The 18,230-nt window shown below is 46.8% G+C and overlaps 1 protein-coding gene across 2 annotated transcripts in view; it reads right to left on the bottom strand.

Moving 5' to 3' along the window:
* Positions 1–18,230, bottom strand: part of LRRIQ1 (leucine rich repeats and IQ motif containing 1) — a 1,566,481-nt gene that overhangs the window by 101,996 nt on the left and 1,446,255 nt on the right. For both annotated transcript variants that reach the window (XM_069229624.1, XM_069229625.1), the window contains one exon: positions 12,010–12,070. In XM_069229624.1, the coding sequence (XP_069085725.1) occupies positions 12,010–12,070 (61 nt within the window). The remainder of the gene's footprint in view (positions 1–12,009; positions 12,071–18,230) is intronic.

Here is an 18,230-nt window from a genome sequence, read left to right as displayed (position 1 = left end):
ACTTCTTGTGATGCTTCTCCTTCGATTTAGCCATAAACAGCTTCGCCTCGCGTTCCTTGAGGGCCTTTGGATTCATGTGCTGGCATGAATCACAAGTCGAGACGTCGTGGTCGGAGCTCAAACACCAAAGGCAATCGGAATGAGGATCCGTCACCGACATCTTGCCTCCACACTCACGACAAGGCTTAAATCCAGACTTTCTCTGCGACATTATTACCACAGCGAAAGACTACGCAGCAAAAATACACTGTAACCAAAAAAGTAACAGTTGCTCCCTCGAAGATAACCGTTTCGAATGCACGGAAAAAAGGGAACTGACGTCCGCACGTCGTCGAGGACCTCTTATTGCCTGTATGACGTCAGACGGCGTCGCGTGGGCTAGAGTGACGTCCTCGTCGACGTGCAGAGACTAGTAAGAAGATTTCCGTCGAATGCTGGCGCCATGGGAGTATTCATTAGGTGAGGAATCCACAGGTAGTTGTATCCATCAGAAAGGAGCTTGTTAGGAGATTGGGTACACAGCACCTTGGACCTTCCCGGAACCCCTTTCTCCTCCCCAAAAATGTGGAACACTTCTAGGCAACATGAAGGGGCGTAATGCTAAATGATAGAGCCCTCCTCCAGAATGTGAAGAGGGGTCCCTTAGTCTCTCATATCTCACAAATATTAATTGACCTGTGGCAGAATGGGAGGCCCCTGAATGTTAGGGGCCCTAAAGGGTCGTCTCTGCACCACAGGAGCTTACGCTAATGTCTCTGGAGTGCACCCCTATGCTCGGAAAGGCACAACCACCTTCCAAAAGTGAATGGGTTCTGGTATACTGAAATACACGTGGTTTAATCCTCTATTTTGTCTTTCATTGCCGTGCTCTCTGCACGGCATGCGTTAAAAACAGCTTATCTTTCCAGTGCGGCCCAAACTGCACAAGGCACGCAATGAACTGACTCTCCTGTGGAAAAGAGGTCTGTGCGCTGCTTCTGCTTACGTAATGAGGTCGTTGATGTCATAATCCGCACGTCCTGTTTGTGAATGTGTGCAGGGACTTTGGGAGCTACCATGTGGATTTCAAGCAATGAGATCTGTCGAATGAAAGCTGCAACACCGCGTTTGACTTACTGGAATGTGTTGTCTGTGTTTTTAGTTGAGGTACTATAACTTTGGCAAAATCACAGTAGAGTCAGGTATATTGAACTGAACCTATGTTGACAGGGTTCCAAAAAGTCACAGAAAGTTGGCTTGCTGTCAGCAGTTGGCTTGTCGTTTCGAGGTAAAAATGAAATACCCCTCGCCTTCTGGTTTCTGCTTCATGTTTCCAAGCCTCATTCCTCCAAACAATAGAGAGCTTGCTGCTGGTTGTGCAGTAACTGACAGAAGGCCTGATTTAGAGTTCAGTTGATGGCTTACTTTCTCACAAATGTGACAGATATTCTGTCCCTCATAGTACATGTGCATTAAAGTATGTCGGATGGGTTACTCAGTCACAAACATGATGGATATCCTGCCTGCCAAATTACAAATGCATCGGATATAATGCACCTGTATTACGGCAGATGGGATATCCATCATGTTTGTGAGAGTAATCCCTCCATCAAACTTTAAATCAGGGCTGTTAGAAATGGGGTCTTTGGTTGTCAGCCAGGTTACCCCCTGTTCAAGCAAGGACCCTCACTCTAGTCAGGGTAAAAGAGAATCACCCTCAGCTAACCCCTGCTTACCCCCTTGGTAGCTTGGCAGAGCAGTAGGCTTAACCTCAGAGCGCTAGGTGTAAAGTATTTGTACCAACACACACAGCATCTTAATGAAAACACTATAAAATGACACAACACCAGCTTAGAAAAATAGGAAATATTTATCTAAACAAAACAAGACCAAAACTACAAAAATCCGACATACACAAGTCAAGTTATGAATTTTTAAAGATTAAACTCAAAAATAGCGTTTAGAAACAAAAATGCTTCGATGAGATGTTATCAAGGCGTCGTGACGGAGTCGTTCCCAACAAGCTGGCACCAGCGGCGCCGGACACTGAGTCGTGTAGACCCCCAAGTACAGTACCTTTGGTGAAGAGTGAAAACAAGCCGATGCGCGAAGTCGGGGATCGCGGCGTCTGTGCGAAACGTTGAATCCACGCACTTCGAGCAGCGTCGGTCACGACGTGGTGCAGCGACTTCCACGGAGTCACAGACTTCAGCGGGGCTGCCGCGGCGTCGGGCCTGTGAAGAGCGTCGCGTTCCAGCGAAGGTTACGGCATCGGGTGCAGGCGGCGTCACCGGATTCAGCAGCGGCGGCGGTCCGGAGTCGTCCGAAGTCGATTTCCTTGGATTTCCACCAGCTTTCCTTTCAAGGGCCCAGGGACTGGATAGGGCACCACTTGTCAGAGCAGGAGTCTCTCCCGAGACTCCAGGTGCTGGCAGAGAGAAGTCTTTGCTGTCCCTGAGACTTCAAACAACAGGAGGCAAGCTCTAACTCAAGCCCTTGGAGATTTCTTCACAAGATGGAAGGCACACAAAGTCAGTCTTTGCCCTCTTACTCTGGCAGAAGCAGCACTGCAGGAAAGCTCCACAAAGCACAGTCACAGGCAGGGCAGCACTTCTTCCTCAGCTATCAGCTCTTCTCCAGGCAGAGGTTCCTCTTGGTTCCAGAAGTGTTTCTCAAGTCTGTAGATTTGGGTGCCCTTCTTATACCCATTTTAGTCTTTGAAGTCACCTTTCTTCAAAGGGGTCTCACACCTACTTGTGAAATCCTGCCTTGCCCAGACAAGGCCTCAGACACACACCAGGGGGTTGGAGCCGGCATTGTCAGAGGCAGGCACAGTCCTTTCAGATGTGAGTGACCACTCCACCCCTCCCTCCTAGCAGAGATGGCTAGTCAGGAAATGCAGGTTACACCCCAGACCCCTTTGTGTCACTGTCTAGTGCGAGGTGAAAACCAACCCAACTGTCAAACTGACCCAGACAGGGAATCCACAAACAAGGCAGGGTCACAGAATGGTTTAAGCAAGAAAATGCTCACTTTCTAAAAGTGGCATTTTCAAATGCACAATCTTAAAATCAACTTTACTAAAAGATGTATTTTTAAATTGTGAGTTCAGGGACCCCAAACTCCACATGTCCATCTACTCTCTAGGGGATTCTACACTTTAATCATATTTAAAGGTAGCCCCCATGTTATCCTATGAGAGAGACAGGCCTTGCAACAGTGAAAAGCGAAGTTGGCAGTATTTCACTGTCAGGACATATAAACCACATTACTATATGTCCTAACTTATCCATACACTGCACCCTGCCCTTGGGGCTACCTAGGGCCTACCTTAGGGGTGCCTTACATGTAAGAAAAGGGAAGGTTTAGGCCTGGCAAGTGGGTACACTTGCCAAGTCGAATTTACAGTGTAAAAATACACTTACAGACACTGCAGTGGCAGGTCTGAGACATGATTACAGGGTTACTTGTGTGGGTGGCACAACCAGTGCTGCAGGCCCACTAGTAACATTTGATTTACAGGCCCTGGGCACCTCTAGTGCACTTTACTAGGGATTTAACAGTAAAACAAATATGCCAATCATGGAGAACCAATTACGTACACATTTTAAACAGGAGCACTTGCACTTTAGCACTGGTTAGCAGTGGTAAAGTGCCCAGAATAACAAAAACAGTAAAATCAGAGTCCAGCACACATCAACAACCTGGGGAACAGAGGCAAAAAGTTAAGGAAGACCACGCCAAGGATGAAAAGTCTAACACGTGTCCCCCCCAGCTAAAAGTGGGGAGCAACTACCCAACCTTATGGGAGTTCTCATCACTAAGACGGAAGAACCTGGACAGACCATCAGCATTGGCGTGCTCTGTACCAGGACGATGTTCCACCGTAAAGTCCATCCCCTGTAGGGAAATGGACCACCTCAACAGTTTTGCATTCTCACCCCTCATCTGCATTAACCATCTGAGGGGCCTGTGGTCGGTCTGAACTCGGAAGTGAGTCCCAAACAAGTAGGGTCTTAGCTTCTTCAGTGCCCAGACCACAGCAAACGCTTCGCGTTCTATGGCACTCCACCTACGTTCCCTGGGTAGTAACCTCCTGCTAATGAAGGCTACGGGTTGATCTAGGCCCTCTTCATTAAGCTGTGAGATTACTGCTCCAATACGATGCTCTGAGGCGTCTGTTTGCACAACAAACTCCTTGGAGTAGTCAGGTGCCTGCAGCACAGGTGCTGTGCACATGGCAGCCTTCAGGGCATCAAAAGCGTTCTGGCAAGCCTCTGTCCAGATCACTGTCTTGGGTTGCTTCCTAGAAGTCAACTCAGTTAAGGGGGTAACAATGGTACCATACCCCTTAACAAACCTCCGGTAATATCCTGTGAGACCTAAAAAGGCTCTCACTTCAGTCTGGGTCTTGGGAGGCTCCCAAGCCAGAATCGTGTCAATCTTAGGCTGTAGGGGTGCCACCTGGCCACTCCCCACCTGGTGTCCTAAGTACACCACAGAACCCTGCCCTATTTGGCACTTGCTCGCCTTAATAGTGAGGCCTGCCTTCTGCAGGGCCTCTAACACTCTCTAGAGGTGTTGCAGGTGTTCCTCCCATGTGGAACTAAACACAGCAATGTCATCAAGGTAGGCGGCACTGAACTCATCCAGTCCTGCCAACACCTGGTTGACCAACCTCTGAAAGGTAGCAGGGGCGTTCTTCATCCCAAAGGGCATCACATTGAAGTGGAAGTGCCCATCTGGGGTAGAGAATGCTGACCTCTCCTTTGCCCCCTCAGTTAAGGCAATCTGCCAGTACCCAGATGTTAAATCAAACGTACTGAGGTACTTGGCAGCTCCTAACCGATCAATGAGCTCATCAGCTCGGGGGATGGGTTGTGCGTCAGTCTTGCTGACCGCATTGAGACCCCGGTAGTCCACACAGAACCTAAGTTCTGGAGTGGCACCAGGAGCAGCAGCCTTTGGGACCAAGACCACTGGGCTGGCCCAAGGACTGCTGGAGTGCTCAATAACCCCTAGGGTTAACATTTTGGAGACTTCCTCCTTAATGCAAGCCCTGACCCTGTCAGTCACCCTGTAAACCTTATGTTTAACAGGTGTACTGTCCCCAGTGTCCACATCATGTGTGCACAGGTGTGTGACTCCTGGGATCAGGGAAAACAGCGAGGCGAACTGTCCCAGCACGTGGCGACAGTCCCTCTGCTGTTCCTCAGTCAGGGAGAGGGAGAGGATCACTCCCTCCACAGACCCATCTTTCTCTCCTGCAGACAGGAGGTCAGGAAGAGGCTCACTCTCTTCCTCCACCCCGTCATCTGTCGCTAGGAGCATGGATTGCTCAGTTCGCTCAAAGTGTGGTTTGAGGCGGTTGACATGTAGGACCCTCAAAGGGTTCCTGGGGGATTGCAAGTCTACCAGATAGGTGACCTCGCTCTTTCTTTCCACCACCTCAAAAGGCCCAGTCCACTTATCTTGGAGAGCCCTAGGCTCCACTGGTGCCATGACCCATACTTTTTGTCCAGGCTGAAACTCAACCAGAGTGGCATTCTGGTCGTACCACCGTTTCATATCCTCCTGGCTTGCTTCCAGGTTCTCCTGAGCGAGACTCCTGAAACGGGCAGTCTGGTTTCTTAGTGCCAGCATGTAGCTAAATACATCCTGGGGTGGTTTACTAGGAGCTTTCTCCAAAGCCTCCTTCACCAGACTGAGCGGTCCCCTCACAGGGTGGCCATAGATGAGCTCAAAGGGGCTAAAGCCAAGGCCCTTTGAGGCACCTCCCTGTAAGCGAACAGAAGGCATGGCAAGAGGACGTCCCACTTACGCCTCAAGGGCTCTGACAGGCCCTGAATCATGCCTTTCAAGGTGCGGTTGAATCTCTCAACCAGACCATTACTTTGGGGGTGGTAAGGGGTGGTGAACTTGTAGATTACCCCACACACTTTCCACAGAGACTTCATATAAGTGGATATGAAGTTTGTACCTCTATCAGATACCACTTCCTTGGGGAACCCCATGCGGGTAAAAACTCCCATCAAGGCACGTCCCACCACAGGGGCAGTGACCGTCCTTAGAGGAATGGCTTCTGGGTACCGGGTGGCATGGTCCACCAAGACCAGGATGAACCTGTTGCCCATGGCTGTCTTGGGGTCCAGAGGCCCCACAATGTCAATTCCTACCCGTTCAAAGGGAGTACTGACTACAGGTAAAGGTTGGAGAGGAGCTTTTCATTTCCCCCCACTCTTGCCACTTGCCTGACAAGTCTGACAAGACCTACAATAAGCAGCTGACTGCTTGTGCATCAAGGGCCAGTAAAAGTGGGAGACAAGCCTCTTATAGGTCTTGTCCTGCCCTAGATGTCCTGCCAAAGGCACATCATGAGCCAAACCCAGTAGGAAGGCCCTGAAGCACTGGGGTACCACCAGCATACGAGCTGACCAAGGCTCAGGAACCTTAGGCTCACTATACAGGAGGCCATCCTCCCAATATATCAGGTGAGTACCTGGCGCCTCGCCAGCCGCCTGGGCTGCAGCCTGCTGCCGTAGCCCCTCAAGAGTAGGGCACTCCTTCTGCGCTGTGCAGAATGCTTCCCTGGTGGGTCCCCCTTCATGCTGCCACTGCGACAGCTCAGGGACCTCCCCCAGCTCAGCCACCTGTTCCCCTGTAGGCTCCAGGGCATCACCCTCAGGCTCTGCGTCCTCCCGGACCGTGGGAACTTCTGGGGCCGGTTTCCCGCGCCCCCTGCCCTTCCTCCTCTTGGCGGTCCCCTGGGCCACTGTTTCAGGCTCCAGGGGCTTTTCACTACCCTGATTGGCTGCCATAAACCGGGTGGATATGCATACCCACCCAGGCAGACCCAACATCTCCAAGTGAGACCTGTGTTCCACCTCCTTCCAAGGGGAATCCTCCAGGTCGTTACCTAGCAAACAATCAACAGGCATGATTGGATTCACAGCTACTTTCCAGGAACCTGAGACCCCCCCCCATTCAAAGGGAACCTGCGCCACTCTGCAGAGGCGCTCAGAGTTGTCTACCGCAACTACTTGGTGAAGTACCCGGGGATCAATCTGCTCTTCAGACACCAGGTGACTCCTCACTGTAGTCACACTGGCTCTTGTGTCTCTCAGAGCCTCCACCCTCTGTCCATTAATGGTCACCCATTGCCTGTACTTCTTAGTGTTATCAGGCACTAGGTTTCTCTGGACAATCTCACTGTCCCCTAGTGAGACAAGGGTCATTTCTGCTGGTTCCCACCCACCTGAAACCAACTCCTCCCCAAGCGCTACACTGGCCAAACCCTGGGACGGTGCACCAGTGGGTGCCGGTGTACTTTTGGGGCATTTGGGGTCCCCCTCACATGACCCACCTGGTCACATGCATAGCACTTACGTGGGGGACCACCTGCCACTGGCTTCCCTTTGGACAACCATGGCTTCTTTTCACTGGGGGGTTGGGAATCCTTACCCTGGGAATCAGTTTGGGGCCCTTTAGAGAACTCCCCCTGTTTGCCCTTACCCCCCCCTTTCTTCTGAGAGGGACCCTGCCCACCCTTGGCGTGGTCTCCCCCTTACCTCTTTTGGACCCTGGTGCTCTCCCAGCGGTCTGCTTCCTGCGCAAGCTTCCTGGGGTCAGTCAGCTTGCTGTCAATGAGGTGCTGGCACAGCTCTGGAAAACATAAACTGTACAAGTGCTCCCAAGCAATTAAATTGTAAAGCCCCTCATACATGTTTACCTTACTGCCCTTCACCCAACCATCCAGTGACCTGCAAAAAGAATCAACACATTCCAACCATGTTTGGGATTCCTTTCTCTTGTAGGATCTAAACTTCTCCTTGTACTGCTCAGGGGTGAGACCATACCTGGTGAGTAAGGCCTCCTTCATGACAGGGTAGGTGAGACTCTGAGCATCCCCTAAGGCCGTCAGTGTGTCCCTCCCCTCTGCCTCAAAATGCTTCCACAGGGCTGCCCCCCAATGAGCTTCAGGGACCAGGTTCATGTGGAGAGCTGACTCATAACCCTTGAACCACAAGTAGATATCATCCTCCCTCTTATAATCCCTCACAAGGTCTTTTGGGATGTGTACCCTTCTCTCCGGCTGCACTGTAGGATTGCTGCCACCATCCCTACTGGACTGGCTCCTCTGATCTAACTCCTTTAAGTTAAGCTCATGAGCCAGCTGCATCTTCCTTTCCTCAAGGACTGCTCTTCTCTCATCTCTTTCTTTCTCCAGATTGAGCTTCTGCAGCTCCAATTGGTATGCCCTCTCTGCCTGTCTGTCCTGCAACTCCTCAGGTGTCAGACCCTTGGATGAGACACTGCTACCTGCCCTGGAGACCTTCTCCCTGGACAAATACAGGCCCACCCACAATACCATTGTGTACTGAACACTCTTCCTCATCTCCCTCATCCTCTGTGTGCCCTTCAGTGCTCTTGGCTGTCACCCAGGCCCTCAGCACCTTTTGCAGCTCCTCCTTCCTGGATGAGCTCTTAATGGGACAGTCAAAACGTTTACAGAACTGCTTCAACTGAGCTTTGGTATAACTCTCCAATTTCTCAAGGTCAAAGTCAGCTCCAACTGATGCATCTCCAAGTAGAGACATGATGAAAGGTAAAAAGAGTGCAAAGTTCCAAATGCAGAAACAAGTTCCCAAATGAAGTTCAAAGTCAATCAAGGATCAGCGAAACAAAACAAAGTGGACGTAGGGAAAAATCCACAAAAAGAGAAAAAGCAAAAATCTCAAGACAAGCAGTATGTGGTCACGTAGTGGTCTGAACTCAAACAGTAGTGTACACTTAATTACTGTATGTCAAGTACAAATACAAGTCCAAATCCCAACCGCTGATCACCAATGTTAGAAATGGGGTCTTTGGTTGTCAGTCAGGTTACCCCCTGTTCAAGCAAGGACCCTCACTCTAGTCAGGGTAAAAGAGAATCACCCTTAGCTAACCCCTGCTTACCCCCTTGGTAGCTTGGCAGAGCAGTAGGCTTAACCTCAGAGCGCTAGATGTAAAGTATTTGTACCAACACACACAGCAACTTAATGAAAACACTACAAAATGACACAACACCAGTTTAGAAAATTGGAAATATTTATCTAAACAAAACAAGACCAAAACTACAAAAGTCCGACATACACAAGTCAAGTTATGAATTTTTAAAGATTAAACTCAAAAATAGCGCTTAGAAACAAAAATGCTTCGATGAGATGTTAACACGGCGTCGGGACGGAGTCGTTCCCAACAAGCCGAGACCAGCGGCGCCGGACACGGAGTCGTGTAGACCCCCAAGTACAGTACCTTTGGTGAAGAGTGAAAACAAGCCGATGCGCGAAGTCGGGGATCGCGGCGTCTGTGCGAAATGTTGAATCCACGCACTTCGAGCGGCGTCGGTCACGACGTGGTGCAGCGACTTCCATGGAGTCGCGGACTTCAGCGGGGCTGCCGCGGTGTCGGGCCTGCGAAGAGCGTCGCATTCCAGCGAAGGTTACGGCGTCAGGTGCAGGCGGCGTCACCGGATTCAGCAGTGGCGGCGGTCCGGAGTCGTCCGAAGTCGATTTCCTTGGGTTTCCACCAGCTTTCCTTTCAAGGGCCCAGGGACTGGATAGGGCACCACTTGTCAGAGCAGGAGTCTCTCCCGAGACTCCAGGTGCTGGCAGAGAGAAGTCTTTGCTGTCCCTGAGACTTCAAACAACAGGAGGCAAGCTCTAACTCAAGCCCTTGGAGATTTCTTCACAAGATGGAAGGCACACAAAGTCCAGTCTTTGCCCTCTTACTCTGGCAGAAGCAGCACTGCAGGAAAGCTCCACAAAGCACAGTCACAGGCAGGGCATCACTTCTTCCTCAGCTATCAGCTCTTCACCAGGCAGAGGTTCCTCTTGGTTCCAGAAGTGTTTCTCAAGTCTGTAGATTTGGGTGCCCTTCTTATACCCATTTTAGTCTTTGAAGTCATCTTTCTTCAAAGGGGACTCACACCTACTTGTGAAATCCTGCCTTGCCCAGACAAGGCCTCAGACACACACCAGGGGGTTGGAGCCGGCATTGTCAGAGGCAGGCACAGTCCTTTCAGATGAGAGTGACCACTCCACCCCTCCCTCCTAGCAGAGATGGCTAATCAGGAAATGCAGGTTACACCCCAGCCCCCTTTGTGTCACTGTCTAGTGAGAGGTGAAAACCAACCCAACTGTCAAACTGACCCAGACAGGGAATCCACAAACAAGGCAGAGTCACAGAATGGTTTAAGCAAGAAAATGCTCACTTTCTAAAAGTGGCATTTTCAAACGCACAATCTTAAAATCAACTTTACTAAAAGATGTATTTTTAAATTGTGAGTTCAGGGACCCCAAACTCCACTTGTCCATCTACTCTCTAGGAGATTCTACACTTTAATCATATTTAAAGGTAGCCCCCATGTTATCCTATGAGAGAGACAGGCCTTGCAACAGTGAAAAACGAAGTTGGCAGTATTTCACTGTCAAGACATATAAACCACATTACTATATGTCCTACCTTATCTATACACTGCACCCTGCCCTTGGGTCTACCTAGGGCCTACCTTAGGGGTGCCTTACATGTAAGAAAAGGGAAGGTTTAGGCCTGGCAAGTGGGTACACTTGCCAAGTCGAATTTACAGTGTAAAAATACACTTACAGACACTGCAGTGGCAGGTCTGAGACATGATTACAGGGTTACTTGTGTGGGTGGCACAACCAGTGCTGCAGGCCCACTAGTAACATTTGATTTACAGGCCCTGGGCACCTCTAGTGCACTTTACCTGGGACTTAACAGTAAAACAAATATGCCAATCATGGAGAACCAATTACATACACATTTTAAACAGGAGCACTTGCACTTTAGCACTGGTTAGCAGTGGTAAAGTGCCCAGAATAACAAAAACAGTAAAATCAGAGTCCAGCCCACATCAACAACCTGGGAAACGGAGGCAAAAAGTTAAGGGAGACCACGCCAAGGATGAAAAGTCTAACAAGGGCCAAAGCCTCAAAAGCCAGAAGAGATGCATCCACAAAGTTAACACACCTTTTCAAATGCCTACAATGCCAGGTGCCTGTGGATTACCACAATCACCCCAGAGCGTTAAGCCTGGAACCTTGCTATACAATTTGACTCTCAGACCCCCTGGCTAAAGATCTTAACAAAGTAGCATTCCTGGAGAGAGATGAACTGCAAGCACCACATTTTTATTTGCTCACTAATACGACATCATCCATCATTCAAACCTTATGCTAACCCTTACACCTAACCACCTAATCCTACACTTCCCCCTAACCAAATGCCTTGCCCAAACCCCAAGACAAGCGTTTTCACAATGTTTTGTATAATGTTCATTGTGTAGTCTAATTTTATACTTTTTGACTTTTCTATTACTCTACCTTTGTTCGAAATGTATTTACTGCAAATAATAGAAGAGATGAAGCTGTCCTCAAAACGTAGACATGAACACTACAGTCGAAGCATTAGTCTGCCAAAATGTCCTCAGGAAAGAAGAGAATGCACACTTTTATGTCTGGGATTTGAATATCCACTTCATTGTTGTAAATATACTAGCTACGCTTTTTAAAAAATTTATAACATTTTCCAGTAATTATATTTTTTAGACTAATTCTTTGAGAAGGCACACTCTTTATGTCTACACAAGCAGGTGGGGGTTAAGTGTTGAGGATATGACCTAACTTGTGAGGAGTCTGAGATTGGTAAAACGTTTTGCCCTTTCGATGTGTCTCTTAAGCCCCGCCTCCTTTTTCCTTCAGCTACTGTATTGTGCCCTGACATTCAAAGTGTAAATGAATATACTGAATTATTTCTATATTGTTTGAGAGTATGATCAGATAGGTGAGTTCTTCCTTTGGTGGGAATCTGTGAAACAAACTCGGTGCAAGATAAATCACTGTAACCTCATTGTACAGGATACTCGTATTTCACCAACTAATGCTTACTATACATAATAAGCCGAAACTCTAGCTCTTAAGTTTTCTATTACCATTAACGTTTTACTTGAAAACATATTATAATTCTCACCACAAGCTGAACACGACCACCATTAAGTATTTCAGGATCCAGTTCAGGCAGGAAGCGATTGCTGCAAGTAAAAGAATATAAATATATGTAAATAATTTCTTGAACATTTATTTATTTATGTCTTATTTAAATTTACTAGGATCATCTGTATTTAGCCGTAAAGGCAAAGGAGCACTATACAATTAAGGAAGGAAACAGGTGTACATTAACAATACAGACTGTGTGGAATAGAGGAACACCAGCTTTAGCTATTTTGGTACAGGTAAGCCTCTAGACCCCCCTCAAAATGTCCACAGAATTGGGTTTAATTTGAGTTCTTCTGGATGCTGGTTTTATATTCTTAGTGCTTGGCAGCAGAATGCTTGTTTTAGTGAAAGGTATTTCAAAGATGAAATGATGTACACCCCTGTTGACTGTTACATTCTGCAAGTGTTTTATGCTAATTAACTCCCCTTAAGAGTATATATAGTTCGATAAATAGAGAATAATGACTTATTAGCTGGGTGTCAAAGTGCTTTCTGGAACCACTAATCTTTTACGAGCCAGCACAAGGCCTGACAATCTGCACAATCCATGTTTTGTGTGTGTTTAAAAATGTAATTTGTCAGACCCGATGCCACACTCGTGCTTTCAATCATTGCACAGAAAAGGAAGAAACTGTCAACAAACTATCTGGCTCAACAGGAACAGCTGAAGGACATGACAGAAACTTGAAACTGAAACGTTTTGAAATCAAGCACAAGGATGCGACAGCATGGGAGATGATTCCCAAAATGGCTAAAGGTCATAGGGTATGTAGTATCAGACACCTTGTGACACTATGCACCTCACATGGATTATCCCTTGTTCTGTCCTTAGCCCATCAGCAGTCTCCCGTTTAATGCTGAGGGGTTCTGGGGAAGGGAAAGTACTGGAACCCACAGAGTAAACAGGGCTCTTGAAGTGAATGAGTCCCGAAGCCAGCAACATCAGTGCCAGAAGTAACAAAAACAAAACCAGAGGTAGCAGCTCTTCACCAGTATAAACGTCCAAGAATGAGCGATTGCTTATCGAGTTGCTAATTAACATATTTGTTGAATCAGTTTTTGACAACTGAAGAGATTATGGGGGTCATTCTGACCCTGGCGGTAGACTACCGCCAGGCCAACAACCGCGGATGCACCGCCAACAGGCTGGCGGTGCATCCATGGGCATTCTGACCGCGGCGGTACCGCCGCGGTCAGAAACGGAAAACCGCTGCCCTGGGGAATCCTCCATGGGGATTCCGACCCCCTTACCGCCAGCCTGGCTCTGGCGGTTTTGACCGCCAGAACCTGGCTGGCGGTAACTGGTGTCGCGGGGCCCCTGGGGGCCCCTGCAGTGCCCATGCCACTGGCATGGGCACTGCAGGGGCCCCCTAACAGGGCCCCACCAAGATTTTCAGTGTCTGCCAAGCAGACACTGAAAATCGCGACGGGTGCAACTGCACACGTCGCACCCCTTCCACTCCGCCGGCTCCATTCGGAGCCGGCATCCTCATGGAAGGGGGTTTCCCGCTGGGCTGGCGGGCGGCCTTCTGGCGGTCGCCCGCCAGCCCAGCGGGAAACTCAGAATTACCGCGGCGGTCTTTTGACCGCGCAGCGGTATTCTGACGGCGGTACTTTGGCGGGCGGCCTCCGCCGCCCGCCAAAGTCAGAATGACCCCCTATGTGTTGTGTACTACTGAGAAAGTATACATTTTATTTACTGAAGTAAAACATTCTTCGGAAAGTATTGTCCTGTGCAAGATACTCATACAAACTATTTATATTTTAGGCAATTCAATCAGTTTTTAGAAATAACTGCTACTTTTTAGCACAAAAACAGTGCTGTGCTTTACTATAGACAGTGGCGTATTGAAGTGCTTCTATATGCAAGGCTTCATTAGTAAAGCTTTTTCAGTGCTTCTTAAGTTTGGAAATTGCATGGAAATGTTCTGCATGAAAGTGGTTGTAGAACTGACAATTGATCCTAGAACCAGTTTTGTATGTGGGCTTGCCCCTAATGTATACAGGGGTTCAGTTACACTTACCTGCATGTTTTTTCTTTAAGTGTTATCTAGAAGAGTAGTTGTGGGTGTTCCCGGGGGAGTACCTGGAGTTAGTTGCAAATAATGTGAACACCAACCCTCTCTTATGTTTTTGGGTCATCATTTGCAGTTCCTCTCCACAGGGACCTACATGTAATAAGCTACACTTGAATGGGTACATGTCGCAGTGGGTGCAAATGTACCAAAACTTACATTTCAACATGGTCTGTGGTCGAAGGAAAGGCTAGATAGAAAATAATTAATAGCAAATAAAAGAAAGGCAGTGAAAATATAGATTTTGGAAATTTCTTTAATTGCCATCCCTTTGACACACTGCATGTCCTTCTCAAGTGATGTTAGAAAGAAAGGCAGATGCAATAAGTGTATGTGAATAGCGTAGCATCCTCCCCAGCCTGGGTACCCGCAAATGAATATGCCACATACGGGCCTTTGTATTACACCTCCTTATTCGTCAGAGTGTAACAGCAAATTCAACATTCTATACATGCAATCACTTCACTAGGCTATGAAACTTACTTCATCACTCTACAGTCATTCAGGGTCCAAAAAGGTTCCATCATACATTCTTATAACATACACACATCATAACTCTTCAATGAGCCTTCTTGGCGCTTTGATGACTCATTCAGATTGCATTTTTGGAAACTGGGAATCAGTAGTCAGAGAGTCCATGATCTGCTTTGCTGATTATAGAAGCAATGGAAGTCTGGTATTCTCCAAGTGTTCTCTCTGAGCCAGTCTCTACATTGATATTTGGGTCCAACGAGCATTGAACCACATGTTTTGAAGTGCAAGGAATCTCATAGGTTTTCCTGGACCTTGGACACTCACCATGTGCCATTTGCTGGTTACAACATGAAATGGCTTGGCGTCAAAAGGAGCATTAGATTTACGTCATCATGGCTGACAAGCACTCAATCTCCTCAGTTAAAGATGATCTTCTTTGCATGTCGTTGTTTGTCTGCATAGGCCTTCACTTTCTGTTTAAGACTCAAGTTTATTGCAAGTGTCTCTGTATCAGTTCAATCTGGTGTTGGTTCACTGAGGCAACTTGGTCGTTATGGCTTACCTGAACATCAACATTTCAGGGCTTACACCTGTAGTTGAGTGAGGAATTGAACGGTAAGCTCGTAACGTGGAATTTAAGACAGTCTTGAGGCTGAGCTTCTCTAGTGTAGCACGCTTTACTTAGTGTATTCATGAAACACTGAACTGGGCCGTAAGCCTCAGGCCATAGAGGTCTGCTCTTCTGATGCTTCACATTAAGCAGATTGAGGAAGTCTCTAAATTCTCTGCTATTAGGTGGTGTGTCACTGTCACTTTTCAAAATCGCAGGAATGCCCCATATTGCAAAGATGGCATCTAATCTTTCAATGACTCTTTCCTGAATGATAGATGAGAAATCTTCAACTAATTGGAAGCAACAGTATTCGTTCACAGTTACCATCCAGTGATGTCCATTGTCAAGTGGACCAAAAAAGTCAATAGAAATTCTCTCCCAGGCATGCTTTAGTAACTCTCACACGTTCAGCGGATGTTGAGTAGTTTTCACTGACAGGCAGTTCCATAGATGACAGGCTTTAAATTCTTGTTCAATTCGTTCATTGAGATGAGAAAATCAGTTATTCTTTGACATTTTTGTATTTCTGACACTCACTGTCACTGGTAAGATATCAAGTATGTCAATTCCATGACTGATGGGCAATAATGTCTTTTAAACTTTGCATGCCACTATCTTGACTCATGGCAGTACCAGTTTGTTGCAATGAAATGGCAGATGGTGTGTTTGATTTCACAATGAAGTTTATGTAGGCTTCAGCAGTATTAGATGTGTTGCCTTCACATTGTATAGGCATTCTAAAGAAGTGGTCAGAAGGGTTTTGATATTTCCCTGGATGATGCACAATTGTGTAGTTGTACTCTTGCTATTGTAGACCCCAGCGTTAAATTTGTGGAGGCATCATGGCCTTTGGATTGCCAAAGATAGTCAGCAACGCCTGATGATCTGTCACAAGTGTGAAAGGTTTTCCTTACAGGAACACATGGAAATATTCACAAGCCCACATCACCGCTATACTTTCTTTTTCAGGTTGCGAGTGTGCACGTTCAGTCTATGACAAACTTTTTTTTGCATAGGCCACAATATGCCTCAAGCATTTTACTGACTGCTATGTTATGCAAGGATAGCGCCTAACCTGACTGGGCTAGCGCCAACAACTTCTTCAGTGTGTATCTTTGGATCAAAATATGCCTTTTCAGTAGCTTTTTCAATAGCTTGTTTAATTCTTCAAAAACGTTGCTCACAATCATGTCACCAGTGAAATGAAGCACTCTTTTTTTGTCAGCTCTCCCAAAGGCGCACATAGTGGCAAAGTCACGTATATATCTAGAGCAGTAGCTAGCCATGCCAAGGAATGAAAGCAACATGGAAACATCTTTTGGGGAACTGGCAGTGAACACCTGTACTTTAGCAGGATCGGGTGTCATGCCCCCTTCAGAAAAGATATGACCAAAGAACTTTAACTTTGTCTTCTTGAATTGACATTTCTCTGCATTTAGTGTTAAACCTACAACAAGGAGCAAACAACACACTTACCTTAATGCTCTTTTTGCGCAGCTCCGAAAATCAACATGTCATTGCTATAGTTGAAAGCATTTACCATAGGTTGCCTGATATGTCTATTGACTCTTGAAAAACCTTGGCAGCTGATGACACACCAAAACTTAGTTTTGTGTATCTGAATAGACCAATATGTGCAGAAAAGGTTGTAATTTACCTGCAAATTCTCCTTGAGTTCTAACTGATGATATCCTTTCTTCAAGCTAAGACAAGAGAACACTTTTGCACCACTCAATTGTGTTACGTCAGCAATGTGTGGACCTGGGTGTTGTTCTCTTTCAATAGCCTTGTTCGCTTGACGCATCCCCACACATATGCGTACAGCTCCTTCACTGTCCTTTTTGGGTACTACCACCATTGGAAAAACCAAAAGCGAAGGACAAGTAGAACGCTCAATGATATCATGTTTAAGCAATGATTCAAGTTGTTTTTCAACAGCTTCTTGTCAATGAAATTCAGTTCTTCTATGTCTCTGAGCAACAGGATGAACATCATTATTGATATGTAATTGTACTTTCATAGTTTTAAGTTTTCCTAGTCCATGAAATAATGAAGGGAATTGACTTACTACTTTGTGATGAGCAGTCATGTTGTAATTCACTGAGATCAGTCCCATGTTAGCAGCTGTGCTGAAACTGAGTAGACAGGCACTTGACTCTGTACCTTAAAGTCTGGTCTTCTTCTGCTTCTTATTCACTACGAATGAACCTTTACTTTTCAAAGGCGTTGAGGCAGCCCATGTGAACAATTTTGTCTTTGTTGGTGTCAATTTTGGCAATAGAGATAACTCATGGTATTTCTCTTCAGGCTTAATATTTATTGACACACCACAGTTGATGATAAAAGGTATTGCACAACCATTTATTTTATGAGTAATCTTTGGACAACGTTTGAATAACTTGGGTGCTTTTCCATGTCGACTTTTCTTTGACTGGTATTTCTCCTCACATGCAGCCAGTCCAACATGTACAAACCTTTCTGAGGTAAACATCAACATTACACAATCATCATCTTCACTTTCACTCAATACTAGTGCTGAGGAGCTTTTCAACAATGATTTAGAAGACGATCAACTTCGTTGGGTGTCGATTTGTCTCAATTCATGTTGTCGCTTGGCCTTGTAGGTGTGTCGAACTTCGCTTCTGGAACATTCGATTGGCCATTATGTCTTTGTGCCTGATGCACTTACGTTTTATTTCTCCTTGCAAACAATCACTAAATGGTTCTCTTTATCATAGCCTTTATATATCTGTCCAACAGCGGGACATTTACTTTCGGGTGGAAATGGCAATCCACATCTGAAACACAGCTTCTTTTTCCGTGTAGACATTATCTTGTGTCCTTCAGCTTTGTGTTTCTGCTTACTTTTCATGTTCATGGCTGGCTCACTTTGGGCACCCCCACCCCCGTATCAGTAGCTTGTCTATCAGCACGCTATTCAGCTCTGGCAGACATAAGAACTTGCTCCAGACTAACAGTTTATCTCAGCATTCATTGTCTGAATGAATCTGACAAGCATCCATCAATAACTCT

This window comes from Pleurodeles waltl, chromosome 4_1, assembly GCF_031143425.1.
Source record: "Pleurodeles waltl isolate 20211129_DDA chromosome 4_1, aPleWal1.hap1.20221129, whole genome shotgun sequence".
NCBI classification, from domain to species: Eukaryota; Metazoa; Chordata; class Amphibia; order Caudata; family Salamandridae; genus Pleurodeles; species Pleurodeles waltl.
This window is presented reverse-complemented; position numbering and strand designations above follow the sequence as displayed.